Genomic DNA, 17,142 nt, shown 5'->3' on the forward strand with positions numbered 1-17,142 from the left:
ATGTCAAATTGTAAAAGTGTCACCAATAAGAAATCGATCTTTTAGGCAAGTTTTGCACAATTCTTCCTGACGCTCTCTCCTGTGGCATCCAAGGGGAAGATTGATCATGGCATTGTGCATTCTGCCTCTCAAGTGGTTCTGATGAGTTTACTACAGCAGTTGCAAAGCTGCGCTTCTACACTGTATACAGTATATGCAATACTTTGCTGCTGATTTTGACGTATGGAATAAATTGAAAATTATATGGGTTATTGAGGAAAACAATTCAATCAGTTGGAGACAGGCGCAATCTGCATGATTGTCCAGATGTCCACACATACCAGGCTGATGTGTGTAATTCCGGACTGTAATTGCACATCAATCAAAAAGTCAGTATGGAAAAAACCTTCCTATAATAGTCCTCAGGGCTGCTTATAAGACCGGATCATTGTACCGGCAAATATCAGTTCCAGCACTGGAACAAAACAGTTGATATGCTGGAAGCCGTTAAACTGGATTAATCGGGATACACAGAACGGAACAGAACAGATATACGGAACGCAGTTCCGCCATTCATTATGACGCAAGGAAAGAGCGCACTATGATACTATGATACGATACAGATTTGCATTTCCTGTGCGGAGAGTGCGCAATACGAGTATATACAAAAAAGTACTTACTACATACATGATTATATTTCCTATAACCAGTTTATTTCTCAATATGTACAAAGTGAGCTTCGCTCAGCAGTTATAATCAAATGATCATTTTCTATAATATTGGACACGTACGCGAAATGAAAGGGACGAGCAGAGTTTAGATTAATTTTATACAATCCAAAATACCTACGTAGTATTACAAATTGTAACTGCATTTTTAGGTGGCGCCGTTAATTTTCAAAAAAAAGGAGCGGTATTTTAACTATAGCAATAATATGTTGTATCGTGAGTTCTTGACTGCCAATAATATTTATGTTCCCCACACAGCATTTTTGCGTAACTTCAGCTGCAAAGATTAAGTACATTTAGTACGTAAGTGATTAGCGTATTGATGCAGGTGTATAGAGTACTAGTATTATAAAGGAGCACTTCATTTTTATTTTGTGAGATATTTTCCATATAATTTATATGTTTTTACTTAAAGTGTAAAAAGCCGTACTTGCAATTACAAGTATATATAATCGTATAATTATTACGTTCTACATGGAATTCGTATAGCTTTAGTAATAAGGCTTCAGGTCAATCTAGTTTTAAACTTTTAGACGTGTCGCCTTATTTTTACAGCCAGCTGTACCGTACTCGGTAGGATTTTAAACCACGGTAACCGCTGATATGTCGTTTGTGTACTTTTTAGAAGTCAGACCAGCGCAAATCTGTTAAACTTAATCACCAAAACCTCTGAGGTTTTGGTGATTACGGTAATCTATTACCGCAGACGCTGAGGAATCATGTTTATGCTAAACACTTTCATGCTAAAAATGTGCAGGCCACACGATAATTTGTTTCACTCAATTAAATCAATTCCGATATTATTTACTGGAGAGTGGAGACATTAATACACCAAAAAAATATTTAATTAGCCAAATAAATTAAAATTTTTGCGTTCGAATAATTTGATGCACGAAAGGATGCAAGTGCCGTGCAGCATAGTGGCCCTTTAAACTTTAAATTATCATACGAGTACGTATTTGACGCCCACGAATAGACAACTACGTGCTATGGATTGGCACCGCGGACATTCACTGGAGCTCCAGACCGGAATCAAATTTTGCTGCTCCAACCGGACAGTTTTCCGCTACCGACACACTTGCGTCAGATAAAGGTCGAAGCATTTCTTTGACGGTAGAGCGGAGCAGGTGATTGGATCTTGTCAGAAGTACCTAAAGAGGCGAAAATGGATTACAAGTCTAGAAACACCATTATATTCAAAAAAAGAACAATGTCATGCTTTTATGCACGTACCGGAAATAACGATACAGCGAAATGGATCAGCGAGTTAATCCAAAGTAAAGCAATTTGGTTAACTTTATCGTTTCTTTCAACGATTTCGCCGGGGTAATAAGTCAGACAGAACAACACAAAACATAAAAAAACGTCAAATGACGATTTTCCCGTGTGTTTAATTATGGCGGTGGTATTTGTTAAACGCAGCGTACTGGCAAACGTGGAAGTGTTGCCGATAATATTAATTTTGTTGTTCGCAGAGACTGTAGTCAGTTTCATTCCGATATTTAGATAACACACACACGATATAGCACCAGGGATGTACACAAACAGTATTTGAAACACCCAAAAAATTGCTCGAAATTTGTGCGGCGGTATACAGAATGGAACTGACAGTGGGATAAGCGTATACCGCAAATCGCCGATATTAACCATACCGAACAGTAATGCTAACAATGGAAAAATCCAACAAGGCCAGATGAAATTAAACAAGTAGATATAGCGACTTGTGCTCTTGTATTTCTGCGGGCTCATGACGGCAATCAAACGATTAAGACATAAACCCAGCAACGACAAACTGATGATAAAGGTCACACAGTAGCGGAAATGCGTAAAAATGCGACACCATTGCGTCTGTACAAGGTCCAAGATACGAAAAAGTGTGAAAAGGGTACCAATGGGAATGATAAAAAAGCTGTATACAAATGATACACAAATAATGTTAAAACTTAACAGGTTTTTTAAACTATTAAGTCTTCTGAAATATCGGCAAAACGCGACAACTGGTATGCCATTAACGATGCACGATGCTGTTGTTGTTAGCAACTGGATTACCACCCACAAATAAACATCTAGAAGTGCAACGTCCGAAAACTTCAAAGTGATAAGGTGACCGGAACCGGTGACGTTAGAAGTGTTGTTCAGTGACCAGTTGGACATTTTTATTGAGCCAAAGACGAAAAACAAAAACGGCAATGCAAAACGCACAAGAAATTATGATCTTTTGACAGTTTTGCGTATAAGATGAGATATAGTACGGTTTGTGAGAGCTTTAAAATTGGATAGCTTGAGAACTTACGTCCGAGGTAAAAAAGTAAGCGCCGCGTGAAAGCGCGTGACAGGCGCTACAGATAAAAGTACTTCTCTTGAACTTTTACAATTTGCCACAGTTTATATGCATGTCAAATTTTTTGTACCTCTGTCTGAATTGCTATAGCTTCCATACAATACATCTGTTAACTGGTGTAAAATTTCGCTAGACAAGCAGCTCAATTAACGTGGAGGCTTTGTAAAAAAGTGACAAAAATGGCCTATATAGCCTTTTGTGTTACACCGCTACTGATAATAACTGAAAGACTCCATCTGTATACAAATTAATAGAGGACTGACGACTACGAAAACTTAACACGAGCTTTTTGCACGAACCACTCATCGGAGTTGCCATCAGGTTGAGCCCAACATTCTACCGGTACCGAGCGATGTTGCGGATGTGCAGACAGAATAAGGAACAACGTAGCGGAACAAGGCGCAGTATCCCTTTCTGGCATATCTCTACAGTTGTGGAACGCTTCGTACTTGCTTACATCAGGCGGACGACGTCGCAGTCTAGATGGTCGGACTCTACCGGAAGTCAAGTCGCGCGGTCCGACTGCGAAGAGCCTGTCAAACTTAAATAACAAATGGGGCCCTTTGGTGCATCGGCAGTCGACATTTGCTGTGCATGTCACCGAGACATTCCTGGCCTGTTTACTGGTTACGTTGAGCATAACAGTGGGAAAAACTTCTTCAGCTGAGTGCAGTTTAGGCAGGAGTTCAAAGTGCTTAATAAGGAAAAGATCCTCACTTCCGTTAAAACGATGTAGGCATTGGACACCACCCAGTGCGCTATAGGTCACGTTATGAATGAAAAAATAACTGAATTCTCCACGATCTTTTCGTGTGTAGAAGAATGTCCTGGTTTTGGAAGTTTCCTCGTTATCGGCAGCAATCGTTCGGTTTTGGTGTCGCCAGACCGTGTCAGTCAACATGTTCGTAGGACATGCAAAGGTAGCTGTCATGCCTGTAAGCGTCCGTATTACGTTTTTCATCTCATTTTTGTGGGATCTAGGCCATTGAAACGCAGGCAAAATAATTGCTCCATTTTGCACTTCGTCTTCCGCTTTGCGGACCAATCGGTCCAGGTCACCTTCGTTTGTTGCTGCGAAAACCAGAACAAGATTAGCTCTCACGCTTAAACTGCATGCAAAGCTGCAACCGCTTCAACAAGATTCTTTGTGATCGCAGTTTATAGTCGTCTTTCTGCATGCTGTTCCTGCATGGGGTTTTTTCCCCGATTTGCAAACGTAAAAACGTATACAGTATGCTGTATGCACATATATTTCTACAATATATATACATATTTACGTACACCGAATATTCTATACCGGCACCATAAAGTTCATCATATTTTCTGCTGAATCGTGTCCGTTTAAACTAAAACTGGACTTACGGGGAACCGGACCACAGGCAGCACATAACTGTGAATATAACCCCTTGTATAATAATATTAAAATCAAACAGTAGCGCGTTTTGCAATGAATATCTACCAGACTGCTGAAATTAAGCGCGACAGTCCAGAAAACATCTTCCATGTACGAATTAGAAACTGAAGTCCTCATCGTATTATGCGTATAGCTGCTTCTTAAGCTTCTCTTAAGCTTCAGTGTTCACTTTTTAATTTTAATCCTGACGCCGTGGATACAAAGCGCGGTTTTAAATGCATTTTTCTTGGCTCCTCATAATAAGCAAGTCATCAGTTGCCAAGCATCAGGCTATACAAGAAATGATCGGAAGGAAAAGATCTGTGTCACAACCGGCATCCCAGTAAACTTTGGACAGAACAAACAAGAAATTATAAGCATTTGACAGTTCCCCTTATAAAATAACTTTACACAAAATTGACATAAGCTTTCTGCACGAACCACACATTGGAGTTGACATCTGGTTGAGCCCAACATTCTACCGGTACTGAGCGATGCTGAGAATGTTTAGACAGAAAGACGAACAGTGTAGCCGTGCAAGGGATAGTATCCCTTTCTATCATAGTTCTACAGTTGTAAAACCATTTATAATGGCTTACATCAGGCGGATAGCTTAACAGTCTTGATGGTCGGAGTGTGCCAGGCGACAGGTCTCGTGGTTTGACTGCGAAGATCCTATCATATTTGATTAAAAAGTATGGTCCTTTGGTGCATCGACAGTCAACATTTGCCGTGCACGATACCGACACATTCTTGGACTGCGTACTCGTTACGTTGAGCATAACCTCGGGGAAAACCTCTTCCACCGATTGCAGCTTCGGTCGGAGCTCAAAGCGCTTAATAAGGAAAAGGTCATCACTTCGGTTATATCGATGCAGGCATTGAACACTACCCAGTGCGCTATATGTCACGTTATGAATGAAAAAATAACTGAATTCGGCACGATCTTTTCGATTGTAAAAGAATGTACTGGTGCTCGCAGTCTCGTCGTTATTAGCAGCAATTGTTCGATTTTGGTGGCGCCAGACTATCGTTTTTGCGGTATCAGCTGCCATATTCGTAGGACATGCAAACGTGGCGGTCATGCCTGTAGGTATCCGCACTACATTTTCGATTTCACTGGTTTGTGATGTATGCCATTGGAAAACGGGCAGGACAATTACTCCATTTTGCGTTTGTTCTTCCGCTTTGCGGATCAATCGGTCCAGGTCCCCTTCAGTCGAAACTGTAAAAATTAGAACAATTATTCATTCCTAACGGCCAGCTCAAGTTTTGATCGATTTGCAAAGTGCAGTATGAGGAGAGAACTGGCAAAGCTTCCAAATTTGAGATTTAAGTCTCTTCGCTAAATCTTTTGCGACGTTTCTTGCACTCTGCACAAAAAGCCAAATGGTTTTTATCCATAAAGCACAGCTGTAATAATGGTTTGTGGCACAACATCCATCTGGAAGGTATAGATGAAAATTTACCTTAGTGCGAGTAAATGAATAAAATTTCCGAAACGAAATTTGCAAGCTAAAATGACGAGTTAAAAAAAATTATTGCACAAGCCGAGCACGGATTGCTTACGATTCTTTATTCGTTCATATTCTTTGTAATTTTATTGTATACTGCAATTGTTTCGGTCTATTATTGGTGGAGGAACGGCCGGATGTTGGTGGAAGGGAGTGCTTATAGCCATTTCCTTAGAATAATGTACGTTTATTGTCCTTGCACGGAGCGGCTGCCCCCTCTAGGCTCAGACAGTAATAAGTCAGTAATAATTAAACAGTAATTATTTTGTTCCCACTTCCATTAAAAAGAAGGTAGTATTATTTGAAGAAATTGCAGCATTAGTCCAGTTGAAAAACAAGTTTATTAATGCTTATTAACTGATTAATATACAGCCTTGCTCAGCCAAGTTGGGGAGTTCTGTTAAATAAGTTATAAATAACTGTATACACCGTTTTGGTTTTTCATTTGCAATTACAGTATCTAGGGTAACTTTTTACTGCGAATCTAAAAGTTTCAAAACCAGCACCCTTTGGTGTGCCAGTAGTGAGCCGAGCACTGGTTAAGGGGAAGGGGTAGTGGTCGTTTTTAGGATGTTTATAACGGCCCCTCTGAAGAATGCACTTACGGATATATTTACGTGAATTCCAAAGGCTGTCCGTTATGGGTGAGTAGCAAAATTTCGCGCGATAAGTGCACTTCCGATAGGCTTGTATGTTAAGATGTACCTGCTGAAAAATGCGATTGCCTTCCGCACAGACCTAGGTAACTTTAAAATGTGTATTGTTCATGGATAATGTTATATACATGGATCATAAACAATTTTGCTGGTAAGGCGGACATAAACTGCCTAGGAGGAGAAATGGAACGGCCGGATGAAAAGAAGAAAGAATCAGCAAAGCGGTAGCAAAAATTACTTATGGTTGCTCTTACACTGTCTCGTAACGGAGTGTTTCGGGTGTATTGTACGGGTGGAAAACGTTTTATCGACGCTCACGGCTTCGCAAAACGATTTTATCAAAAATGGTTATCCGTAACATTCCGTGGCTGCACGGCAAGCGTGCAAGAGAGGTCACCCCTCAATTCATGCAAAGGTGCTTCCAGGTTTAAGAGTTGCCGGATAAAAAAATCTGCCCCAACTTGGCTGAGCAGGACTTAAATTTATCCGACTTCAATGGATAGTTAATCCGTAGTCCTTTTTACGAATAACTTACCGGAGACCGGACAGGCAGTACTAAACTGCGAGTATAATCTTTTGTGTAGTAGTATTATGAAAATTATACAATAACACGATTTGCACTGAATAGGTACCGACATGCTGAACCAAATCACAAGGGTAACAGTCCAGAAAGCATGTTCCATGGGAAATGAATTCTTATCTTGCTGTTCCGGTATAGATCATACATCATACATGTGTTTCTCACTACAACATTTTTAAATTATCAATGTCTTAGTAGAAATTAGAAACAAAAAATGTTCACGGCTCACTGTTCTTTAGGTCAGTGCGTATCGGTGCAGAGTTAGTATTGTACCAGCAGGTCATGAGTTGCCAAGCATCCGGCTGTGCAAGAAATGCACATTAAAGGATAGTTAAAAAACATTTCTGTGCGTGTTTCAAGCAAAAACGATCAAATCGGCTGCGCCCGCTATAATACCATATCATCAGAAATGCTCTTTAATGGCACCCACGGAAAACCTTCGGCGAATATTTCATTTTCTATTTAGTTTTTTTGCAGAGAAATTCAAATGTTGTCGTTGTATAAGTACTTAATTTACTGTACGACCGAAAGAGCCTTTGTATGCACGTACGGGCTAAAGATAACCGGCACGGGAAACACAAAGAGCACGACAGAAGTCCCATATGTATAGTCTGACCATGCCCGGTTCTAGGGTAAGCAGTATTTTCACGTGCTTTACAGTTTAGATTTGACAGCGTCGGAGCACAACACACTGTCTTTAGAACAGTATGTTGCGGTATACTTATGGGGCCCCGTTTTTATGTTATACATTTTCACGTTTAAAATACATAATCTACGGAACCATATAATGGTTTCTTCGTATTACTTATACTTATAAATATTACACCCATATTGAAAACATTTTTGGATGGGGAAAAATGATCACGAACGCTTTTTTCGAATATAACCGGGATGGTTAGATGTGCCTTGATTTTAGATGTATCAGTTCATCCCGTTGAGGAAACGGAACCGCTTGTGAAAAGTTTACTTAAAATATTTTTTAATCCTCAAAAACTTGCGTAATCCACTTAAGCATTTCAGTCCACACTTAGCATCCAATTAAATTTCTGTGCTAGCCCACAACCAAGCCAATCTGGGTTTTTCAGCAATAATGGCACATTGTACTTATCATAGCGTACGTATTCAACGTGGGAATGCTTAGCGTGTGTTAGGTACCGTCCATTCTTGAGAAACTGGAATGAATTCTTCATTTAGATGATGTAGTCTTGGGTCTTAGCCGGCGCTGCTATTCTTACATGTACTTATTCTTGTTAATAACACCTAAAATCTGTATTAAGTAAGTAGAAAGTCTGATAATAAATCTAATAATTACGTAAATACGATATTTTAAGATCAATGAATTAATAATTATTATGTTGTACTGTATTGGCTTACGTTGTAACACAACCATTGCCGCATTCGCAGTGGCAGATTAATTAGGCCATATGAAACTATGCAAGGATCGATATAGAATTCATTTCTCTATCTAATGATGTGAATTACGTCTTTATAGAAAGATTGTACACAATTACTTATCTGAAAAACTATCATAGTCCAAAAATGTTCGGCATGGTTGTATTAATGCGCAATATAGGCGATTACTCTGTTCTGGGTGGCGGGAACCTTATTCTAAGCATATTCACGAAGTTATAAGAGTATAAAAATTCAAAAATTCACGCATCCTTGCTTTTTCAGATACTGTAACACCGTAATTTTGGTTCAGAATGTACTTCATACGTAGGTTTATCATATTGCTGAGTTTCATGAAGTTTGAGTTGATGACTGAGTTATTTGACGCGTTGGAGGTTTTACACTTTTTTGGGGAATTACACAGGAACCGGTTAATGCGCGCAAATTTTGGGTTAAAACGGTACAATTCAATGTTATGAACACTTAAAGCAGTAACGTTACTAACGTATTCTATGGAATTGTTTACGAGTCCGTCATGGCTTTTTTTCCAGCAAGAGAGGTGCAAACGAATGGAAATTCAACTAAATATTGTAGATGAATCAAGCGGTCAAGCCACAACTTTTCACATTTCGCGGTTAATACAGTGCTCACCGGTTCCGGGGACGGGCTGGTATATTGTGGAATTGGGTAACGTAACTGACAAGAGTTATAGCGTCGCTGGCAAGAGTTATTTCATTTGCTCAATTAGTCAACTTAACTTCTGGTGCAGTCTATCGCCGTAAATACCGAATATGCAATCGACATTGAGAGTCATATTCCGCTTACTTCTTGCTGGATGTTTTTTCGAAACTATAGAATCAATATGCCATAAAGCATTTGGGAAGTTCCTGGATGAAAGGTCATGATCCAGCGAACATAAAAAATCTGTGTGTTCCTTTGGTAAAGCCGGCTTTTCCGGCAGCAGTCATCAGATCCGACAATAAGTCGTCAGTTGTTAAAAAAACTACTTCCCGATAGATATTTCCGCTTGGGACGGGAGACAGCCGCGTTACCAATATAAATATTCTATGTACACATAAGTCCACCTTGTTAGTGTGCTCATCGTAAAAGTTGCATTGACATGGATTTGGCCCACTATCTCATCAGCCTGTTAGGCACTGACCCATGCTTATTTTTCACCATTGTTTTCTTGTTTATATTTGGTATTTTTGTAATTGGTGGTTTTATTTGCGCGATATTCGACTGTGAATGCGGACAGACACTTAAACGATTGATCTGCGGAGGAGGAATTATTAGTGGAATAGGCCTTGTGGTGTCTATAGTGGTCCACGATGAAAGACACCCGCAATCGCAGGTACTTAAATACATACGGATAAACGTTTCCACCTAAGTAGTTACTTACCAATTTGAAACAAATTTATGATGGTTTCGAAACATTTAGGTAAAAACTTCTAATACAACAATTTTGTTGCTTCAGAGCTAGTGTAGAATCCTTTGAGTGAATTGGCAGATTTTAGATTGTTGACCTTTTGTCAACTTGATTTTGCTATTCCCAAAGCCTGTTTTGGCCCGGAAACGAAAATCCCAGCACAGATGTTAGTACAACACATGCGTATATAATATGATGTACAATACAAGGTAAGCCTCGCGCATTCGCGCTTGCACATTTGTATTGGAAGGGTCAGGTCTGGATTTATGGACTGTTCCGGCATTCATCCGGCAGATTATTAATCGACCGAAGCGCAGCAAAGGTCCTCTATGTTCAAGAAAACAGAAATTTTGTCGGTCACTTGGGTCATGGCGGTCACGCGTCAATATTTTAAATAAAATATGGAAGAACACACCAGTACAAAGTGATAAATAAAAATGAAGAAATATTTTAAAACAGTTCTAAAACAAACTCGGGAAACATTTTATTAAACTTTGTTTCCCGCTTTGCTTCGGTCTTTTAGTGCAAGCCAACAGCGCAGCACTGCACATACTATACTTAACACTTCTATTGTACAATACTACTTAAGACTTAGTATTCTTAGTACTGTATTGCATTTGCATGTTGCCATAGTTCTAAAATTTTCTGACTGGAATGTTTTTAAAAAATCAAAATTCAAACAGGCGAAGGTTTGCAGATTTACTAGGAAATGTGGAAATTTTTCGTGGATTCTAATTTTTCTGATATTTTTAGTGTTCGATCTGTTAGTGCGTTTAAGCATGCGTTGCGCAGTGTAAATTTTGTTTAAGCGTGCTGGGAATTTCTCTGTGCAGTTACTGTTTGGCCAGGTTTAAAATCCCATGCTAGTATGTCACCCTAGCCGGAAATGGGCTACCTGCTCCACGAAGAAATAGGACAAGTTAAGTTAGTAAAGATCAAACTGATCGTGAAAAACATTGTAGTAGTATTACATTGCAGTATTGTACACACGTAAGAAAGCTGATATGCTAATAACTGTTAGATGCCTTGATCACAATACAGTAAAACCTCTGCTAACATACACTTCTTTATTAAATACACTTCTCTACAACATACAACCTGTAAGGAACCGAATTGGCCCGCATGGTATAACATAGGGGGGATTCTCTTTATAACATTCACCTCTTTATAAGCCTTACATACACTTGCCGCGGAACCAAACGTAGTTTTACCAGTGCAGAGAACCTGTGAATAACATTCAGATCCGGTTAAATATTGTTATATAAAAGCAACCGGATGCAATTCAAAGCTATCTTAACATCGTCAAACAATAGCGAGCAGCGTAAACGTTGTTTGTGCTAATGCCTAATCGTAATTACTTATGTAAAAATAAATATTAACAGAATATTCTTATTTTATCAGTCTCAAAGTACTAATCATACTTTTTGATGAACTCTAAACGAAGTTTGTTAAATGTTTTATGTAATTCAAATTAGTAAAGTATCTGCAGTTTGTACTACAATTACTCGGTACTTGCTAGTTGCTAATGCCGTAATGTTGCATTTATGTAATAATGCGATGCCCAATCCCCCACTTCAAAAATACACCAGCGCCCCTGGGGACAGTTGCCTTTTATAAAATACACCCCGGTATAAAATACGAAACTGATCGAACCGTGCCTGTATTTTATAGAGAGGTTTTACTGTAGACTATAGTAATATGATGGCCTTGATATTGCGTACGCATTGTCCAATTCCTTCGGGACGTATTTGATTTCCGGTACTTCGTACAACAGGACCATCACAAAAGCTCCCTTTAGCCCAAGAATGTTTCTCGCAAGTTTACCGATATCGTTAAAATTTTTCAGGCTTTATCGCGCCAGTTGGCGCCCACATTTATACAGTCAGCCGGTTACCAGTTCAGCAATGTTAACTGCATTCCCAACCAGCCTGTTGGTAGGATCTCGGCGTACAGCGAAAGCGCAGGTGATATTGCATATACCGTCGATTCGGAAACCGGAAGCTCTGTAACAGTAAATATCAACAGCGGTCTGATCTTGATGGCCACTGTCTCTTACGACGTACAGCATTTAACGTTCCGTGCTACTAATCAGCACGGATCGAGAACGGTCCCAGTAACCATCTACTGCTCTGGCAACTCCGTGACGGGGAAAACCATGGTCCCCACCTTTTCGATGGCATCATACATTTTCACAGTAACCAACTGTTACACGGGTTACTACAATACCAATGCTAATGTCGGAGCGGTGTACGCCAACGGAGCCAGTTACTATACGTTATCAGCCGGAAACGGAAACAGCCCGGGTGCTACGTTCAACATCAATCCCAGTGGGCTGATCACGATGAATGGATACGCAAGCACTGGGTAAGCCAAATATCCTACATTTACATTAGTAAAAGAATTAAACTGCTCAGGAAAAGTTAACTGCTCTTATAATTTTTACTATAAAATTAATCTGGAGTCTGGATTCTGGACAGACTTGAATTACTACAACATATCCGTCTTGTCAATAATACTTGTCCAGTTTATAATCATAAAACAGTGAAGATATACGTGCTAATTAATGCTCGTACAAACGTTTGTAAAAGTTGTGTGAAATTAAACCCATAAAAAGTACTACAGTAAGATCTTAATAAAATTTAATAGTACATAAATTTAATAGTAAAATACTCTTCGTAGCGTCAGACACATTTTATCCTCTTGACGAAGGCTTAATAGTAGCATCTCGCTGCGCTCGATGTAAATTACCACCTTTTTTGTTTCTAAGTACTCTGAATTCGTAACGCAACAATGTCACGGTAATAAATTTCAAATAAATTTCTGAATCTCAAACTAATCAAACTGTTTTCAAAACCAAGCAGTAGGAATTTACATATCATAACCTATTTTTAAAAAAATTCTAGTATTGTCTTAAAAAAATTATCTTAGAAAACATAATATGTATATATATATATATATACGAGTATGTATATATATAGTTTTGTAAGATGCAATAGACACACATATATATATTGTGTGTATATATAAATATTTGTGTTTTGTAAGATATGAATATCTATATATTGAATGTAACGCGTATATAATATTTTATTTTGACTTTTATAGCTACTACACGCTAGCGGTTACGGCTTACGGGTCAAATGGACTGACATCCAGCACAACGGTCGCAGTATATCTGTCCTGCAACGGGAACGCAAACCCCATTTCGGCGAATCCAGTTTTTCAGCAGGCCAGCTACTCGTTCGCATCGGCTCCTGCTGGTTCTGATTCATGTATTAATGAGGGCACCATCATTGGGAACGTATTCGCCTTCAACGCGCATTCGTATGCGGTAACCAGCGAACCATCGGGCCTGTTCACTATTTCCCACTCAGGACAGATCTCACTAAGCACCGCCACCACGGGAGCGTTGGGAGGCCATTATTCTATAACCGTTACTGCTTACGGCTCCAACGCCGGGTCGGCCAGTGTGCCGGTGACTATTAGTATTCCTAGCTTGCGATGTGCTCAAAAGAGCACCGGTACCGCGACCGCGGTGATATAACGATGGAATCGCGTAGAGATTTGCAATCTGCAATTATCGAAATTATTGGATTATACGGGTCATTGTTATGCTTTATGAGTTTGCTCCTTCTGATTTTAAAATAAATGCATGTGCTATCGTTTTTCTTCGGCCGTTCTACAAACTTATTTGATAATTTCAGAAAATTTAATGCTGCTTTCGATAATACAGTACTGTCCTGTTTTCTCGATAAAATTTCATCTGATTTCAGTTTCGCAGATTGCTGCTCATTCAGAATGCGCTGGTGATGTATGATAAGAGTCAATCAGTTAAGTAAGTATTTATGTGCAATTTCTGCAGTAAAGAAACAATAAATAAATAATAAATACAACAAGGAGCAATAAATCACCTTACTTCAGCAACGCTGCAATGAAGCGCGCGATGCCTATTGTGCATTCTCGGCTTTTGAATGATTGCTGTGCTCCTGGGATTGCAGATAAGTATGTATGAGTACAGTTCGTATATAATTATACAGTATACCTCATCTGAGGTATAGCATTTCAGCAATCAGCAATGCATATGGATCAGCTTATGACCGCCTTCGGGCTATATTATACGTGTATGCTTATTAACGATAAGTATTTGAATACCGATCTTCGTTTCGAATGATTTAATAAAACATGGCTCCAAAACACAAAACGTGAGTGTCTTATTTATGAGGTACTTATATTTGGTAATGCATGACTAATATTTTTGGACATCGCAAAATACGTTATACGGATTGGATACCCCTTTTTAAAGCGCTTTTGGGGATGCTTGAGGAAGGCTCGCTGTACGGGATGTACGCGTTCGGTAACTTCGGTACGAGTACTGACCATGAAATCATTCTACGGAAGATACTGTATTCGTGATTCTCGCCGGGACTGCAGACTGGCAGTGTGTCATTTTGACGTCACTAACTACAGGAATTTTGCAGTGCGCCAAAAGGGGAAATGTGCATGCGCCATGTAACACGCGAAAACGGTCGTACGTGAGGCGTTCTGTAATGCCACGGCCATCGGCATCGCCGCACAATTTATGGGGCACATTACACTTTTTTATCAGGCATGTGTCGCCCAATTGGTAGAGCTTAGTGTTTTATTAATTTTTATGTAATTGCCGCATTAATAAGCAGAATAATGTGCGAACTCGCGCTGTTTAACGGGATATACTTGTTTGAAACATGCCAGTATTTATGGCTACTTTGAAAATTTTTTTTGTGCCTTGTTTTGGTCCGCTTTAGAAGTGTATAGGCTCATTAGAAAGCTCAAAAATCGCGCTTTTCAACAGATAGATTTTCAAAAGCAGCGCTAAAAGCACAAATGTTAGAAAAATTTTTATGTTGTGTTTGCCCTTAAAAAATCCCATCCAAGCAGTAAATGGAACATCTTCAGGTTTGATGTTTTCAGTTGAAACTTAAAATTATTTTACATACTGGGTTTATTTGAAAAAAACTTTGAATGAAAAGCTAAAAAGATGTGAATTTTTAAACATAGAACTAATTGTTCTTACCGATAAAACCACTGAGCGTTGGAGTTCGAAAGATTCTATCGCAAAACCAAGAAAACCCAGTATGTAGAATAATTTTCTGTTTCCAATGGTACCAAGAACATCCAATTCCATTGCGGCAATGGAATACAAAACGCGTAGAACTGTCCAAACGTTATTCCTAGTAAATTAGGGTCTTCGTGTTTCGAAAATGGTCCGCTGCATCGGTGCACGACTTTGAGGAGACAACCACGCTACCTGCAGGCTGCGCATGGCGTTCATGAAATCGCAGCCTGCGCACGGTTATAGCGCTACGCAGACACGCAGCCCGCGTGCGGTTGGATACATTTTGATTCGAAATGTGGTGGCAGCTACGTGAATCGAATCGTGCTGCTGCACCCGTGCGTCATTTTAGACCCCCGGTACTTTTTGGTGTCAGACAGATTTCTGTTTCTGTTCAGTTTCCATGCTTTTCAAAAGATCTCTCATTTTAAAGAGCATTTTTTTCTATTCTATAAAATGTAGTTACTGTAACTTTTCTAGGAATGAAGCAAAACAAATAGATCGCCTTAAACAATGTCACGAAATGCATGTGTTGCTATGGGCCTACGATGACTTCTGGGCGTAGCGTGGGCGTACGGCTCCCAACCGCCACGGGGGTGCCATCCTGGCGAGAATCGTCAGTTACAGTAACTACAATCACGTGGAATATAATTTTGTGAACTCATCGCCGCGGTCTGTATTCGTTTTTTTCCTTTTGCGAGTTGCAAAGCCAATTTTTGCTTTGATTAACTGAAATACACATGGCTTCGAATATATATGGCGTACCTTCACTACCTTGTTACGTTGGTAATGCACACGTCTGCGAATTTTTAAAAACCACCGAATAATGCGGATACCGCATACGAAGCGTTTTTTGCTTATGGAAATTGAAGGGCACCGCATAGCGTTTCCCTATTCTTATTTGACTGGTGACTGCAGTGAGATCATGGCATGTCGTCTGTACTCTGTCGATAATTGAGCCCGCCTTCCAGCATGATACAGGTGGAATACGCGAGAACATTAGGAATACGCATCGAAAAATATTGGGTCGAATTTTTGGAGTGGTCCGAAATCGTCCATAATTATATCAACTAACATAATCAAAAACGATACTGGAGGTCACATCTAGAAACTCTTACAGTTAAGAGTTATGACACGCTACATGTATTAAGTTTTCAGGGTACTACCATCGCGCATGTTTTTGTGGATGTCACAACCAAAAAAAGAGGTCATAACTTACTGTGGCCGTGTATAAATTACACCGTGTATAAATTCATAAAATTCAGTAAAATTATGATCTTGTTCAATACTCAGAAAGGCAGTGAAATATTAGAATAAATGAAACAAATTTGTTTCATCTGTTTTTCTTAGTTTCCATTAGTTTCATCTGTGCCGCCACATATGCGGTCAATGGCCAAAACAGAAATTTGACAATAAATTCTACACCACGCCAGATTCCGCGAACAATTAGGATTCGGAATCGCTTAAGAGAAGCTAACCCATAACCTTATACCAAAATCTCATTCTATATTGTGCCAAACAATACTACAATGTTACAAATCAAGCATACAAGAATTTCGTCGTTTTCCATATGACCATGTCCCCCGATTCGTTACATCTCTGGGAACATGGTCAAAATTTATAACGATTCTGTATAGTTTATCAAAACTGAGGTTCAGCAAACTAAGAAACACTTGCCGGCATTACCGAATAGCCAGCTTCTTACTCTCGCCGTCTTCCTTTTTGCACTCTCCCGAACCCTAACATACTGCTTTTGATCGGGCGACACTGTATTTGATCGTAAAATCGTCAAACTGTGCATACAACTGAGGAAAAATTGATGTTTACCGGACTCAACTTACTCTGAGATGTGTCACCACCACAAACCACAAAAGTAACTGGTTGTCACTACCACAAAAGTAACTGGTTGTCACTACCAGAAAGTAACTGGTTGTCACTACCATTAATATAGTCACGCTAATTAATATTTATTATTATCGGCCTCAATATTAATATTACTAGTTTAAGGGCGGTACCCTTAAACTAGTAATATTAAACTAGT

The 17,142-nt window shown here is 39.4% G+C and overlaps 2 protein-coding genes across 5 annotated transcripts; one reads left to right on the top strand and one right to left on the bottom strand.

Annotated features, from left to right (window-relative positions):
- Positions 1-2,898: 2,898 nt before the first annotated feature.
- On the bottom strand, positions 2,899-7,408 carry LOC129594366 (uncharacterized). Of its 3 annotated transcripts, XM_055491033.1 has the most exons (4): positions 7,244-7,408; positions 7,147-7,171; positions 4,411-5,666; positions 2,899-4,119 (listed from the first exon to the last, which is right to left on the bottom strand). In XM_055491033.1, exons 3-4 carry the CDS (start codon positions 4,577-4,579, stop codon positions 3,314-3,316), a joined length of 975 nt encoding a protein of 324 aa, XP_055347008.1. In that variant the 5' UTR covers positions 4,580-5,666; positions 7,147-7,171; positions 7,244-7,408; the 3' UTR covers positions 2,899-3,313. The 3 variants fall into 2 exon arrangements, with proteins under 3 accessions (XP_055347008.1, XP_055347007.1, XP_055347009.1); XM_055491032.1 differs by having other exon boundaries at positions 7,147-7,408.
- A 142-nt stretch (positions 7,409-7,550) lies between these two features.
- Positions 7,551-13,831, top strand: LOC129594364 (uncharacterized). 2 transcript variants are annotated; one of them, XM_055491028.1, is made up of 4 exons: positions 7,551-7,823; positions 9,839-9,934; positions 11,856-12,373; positions 13,115-13,831. In XM_055491028.1, the coding sequence occupies exons 1-4, from the start codon at positions 7,794-7,796 to the stop codon at positions 13,551-13,553; spliced, it is 1,083 nt and encodes a 360-aa protein (XP_055347003.1). In that variant the 5' UTR covers positions 7,551-7,793; the 3' UTR covers positions 13,554-13,831. The 2 variants fall into 2 exon arrangements, with proteins under 2 accessions (XP_055347003.1, XP_055347004.1); XM_055491029.1 differs by lacking the exon at positions 9,839-9,934.
- The last annotated feature ends 3,311 nt before the right edge of the window (positions 13,832-17,142 follow it).

This window comes from Paramacrobiotus metropolitanus, unplaced genomic scaffold (genome assembly GCF_019649055.1).
Source record: "Paramacrobiotus metropolitanus isolate TYO unplaced genomic scaffold, Prichtersi_v1.0 Parri_scaffold0000067, whole genome shotgun sequence".
NCBI classification, from domain to species: domain Eukaryota; kingdom Metazoa; phylum Tardigrada; class Eutardigrada; order Parachela; family Macrobiotidae; genus Paramacrobiotus; species Paramacrobiotus metropolitanus.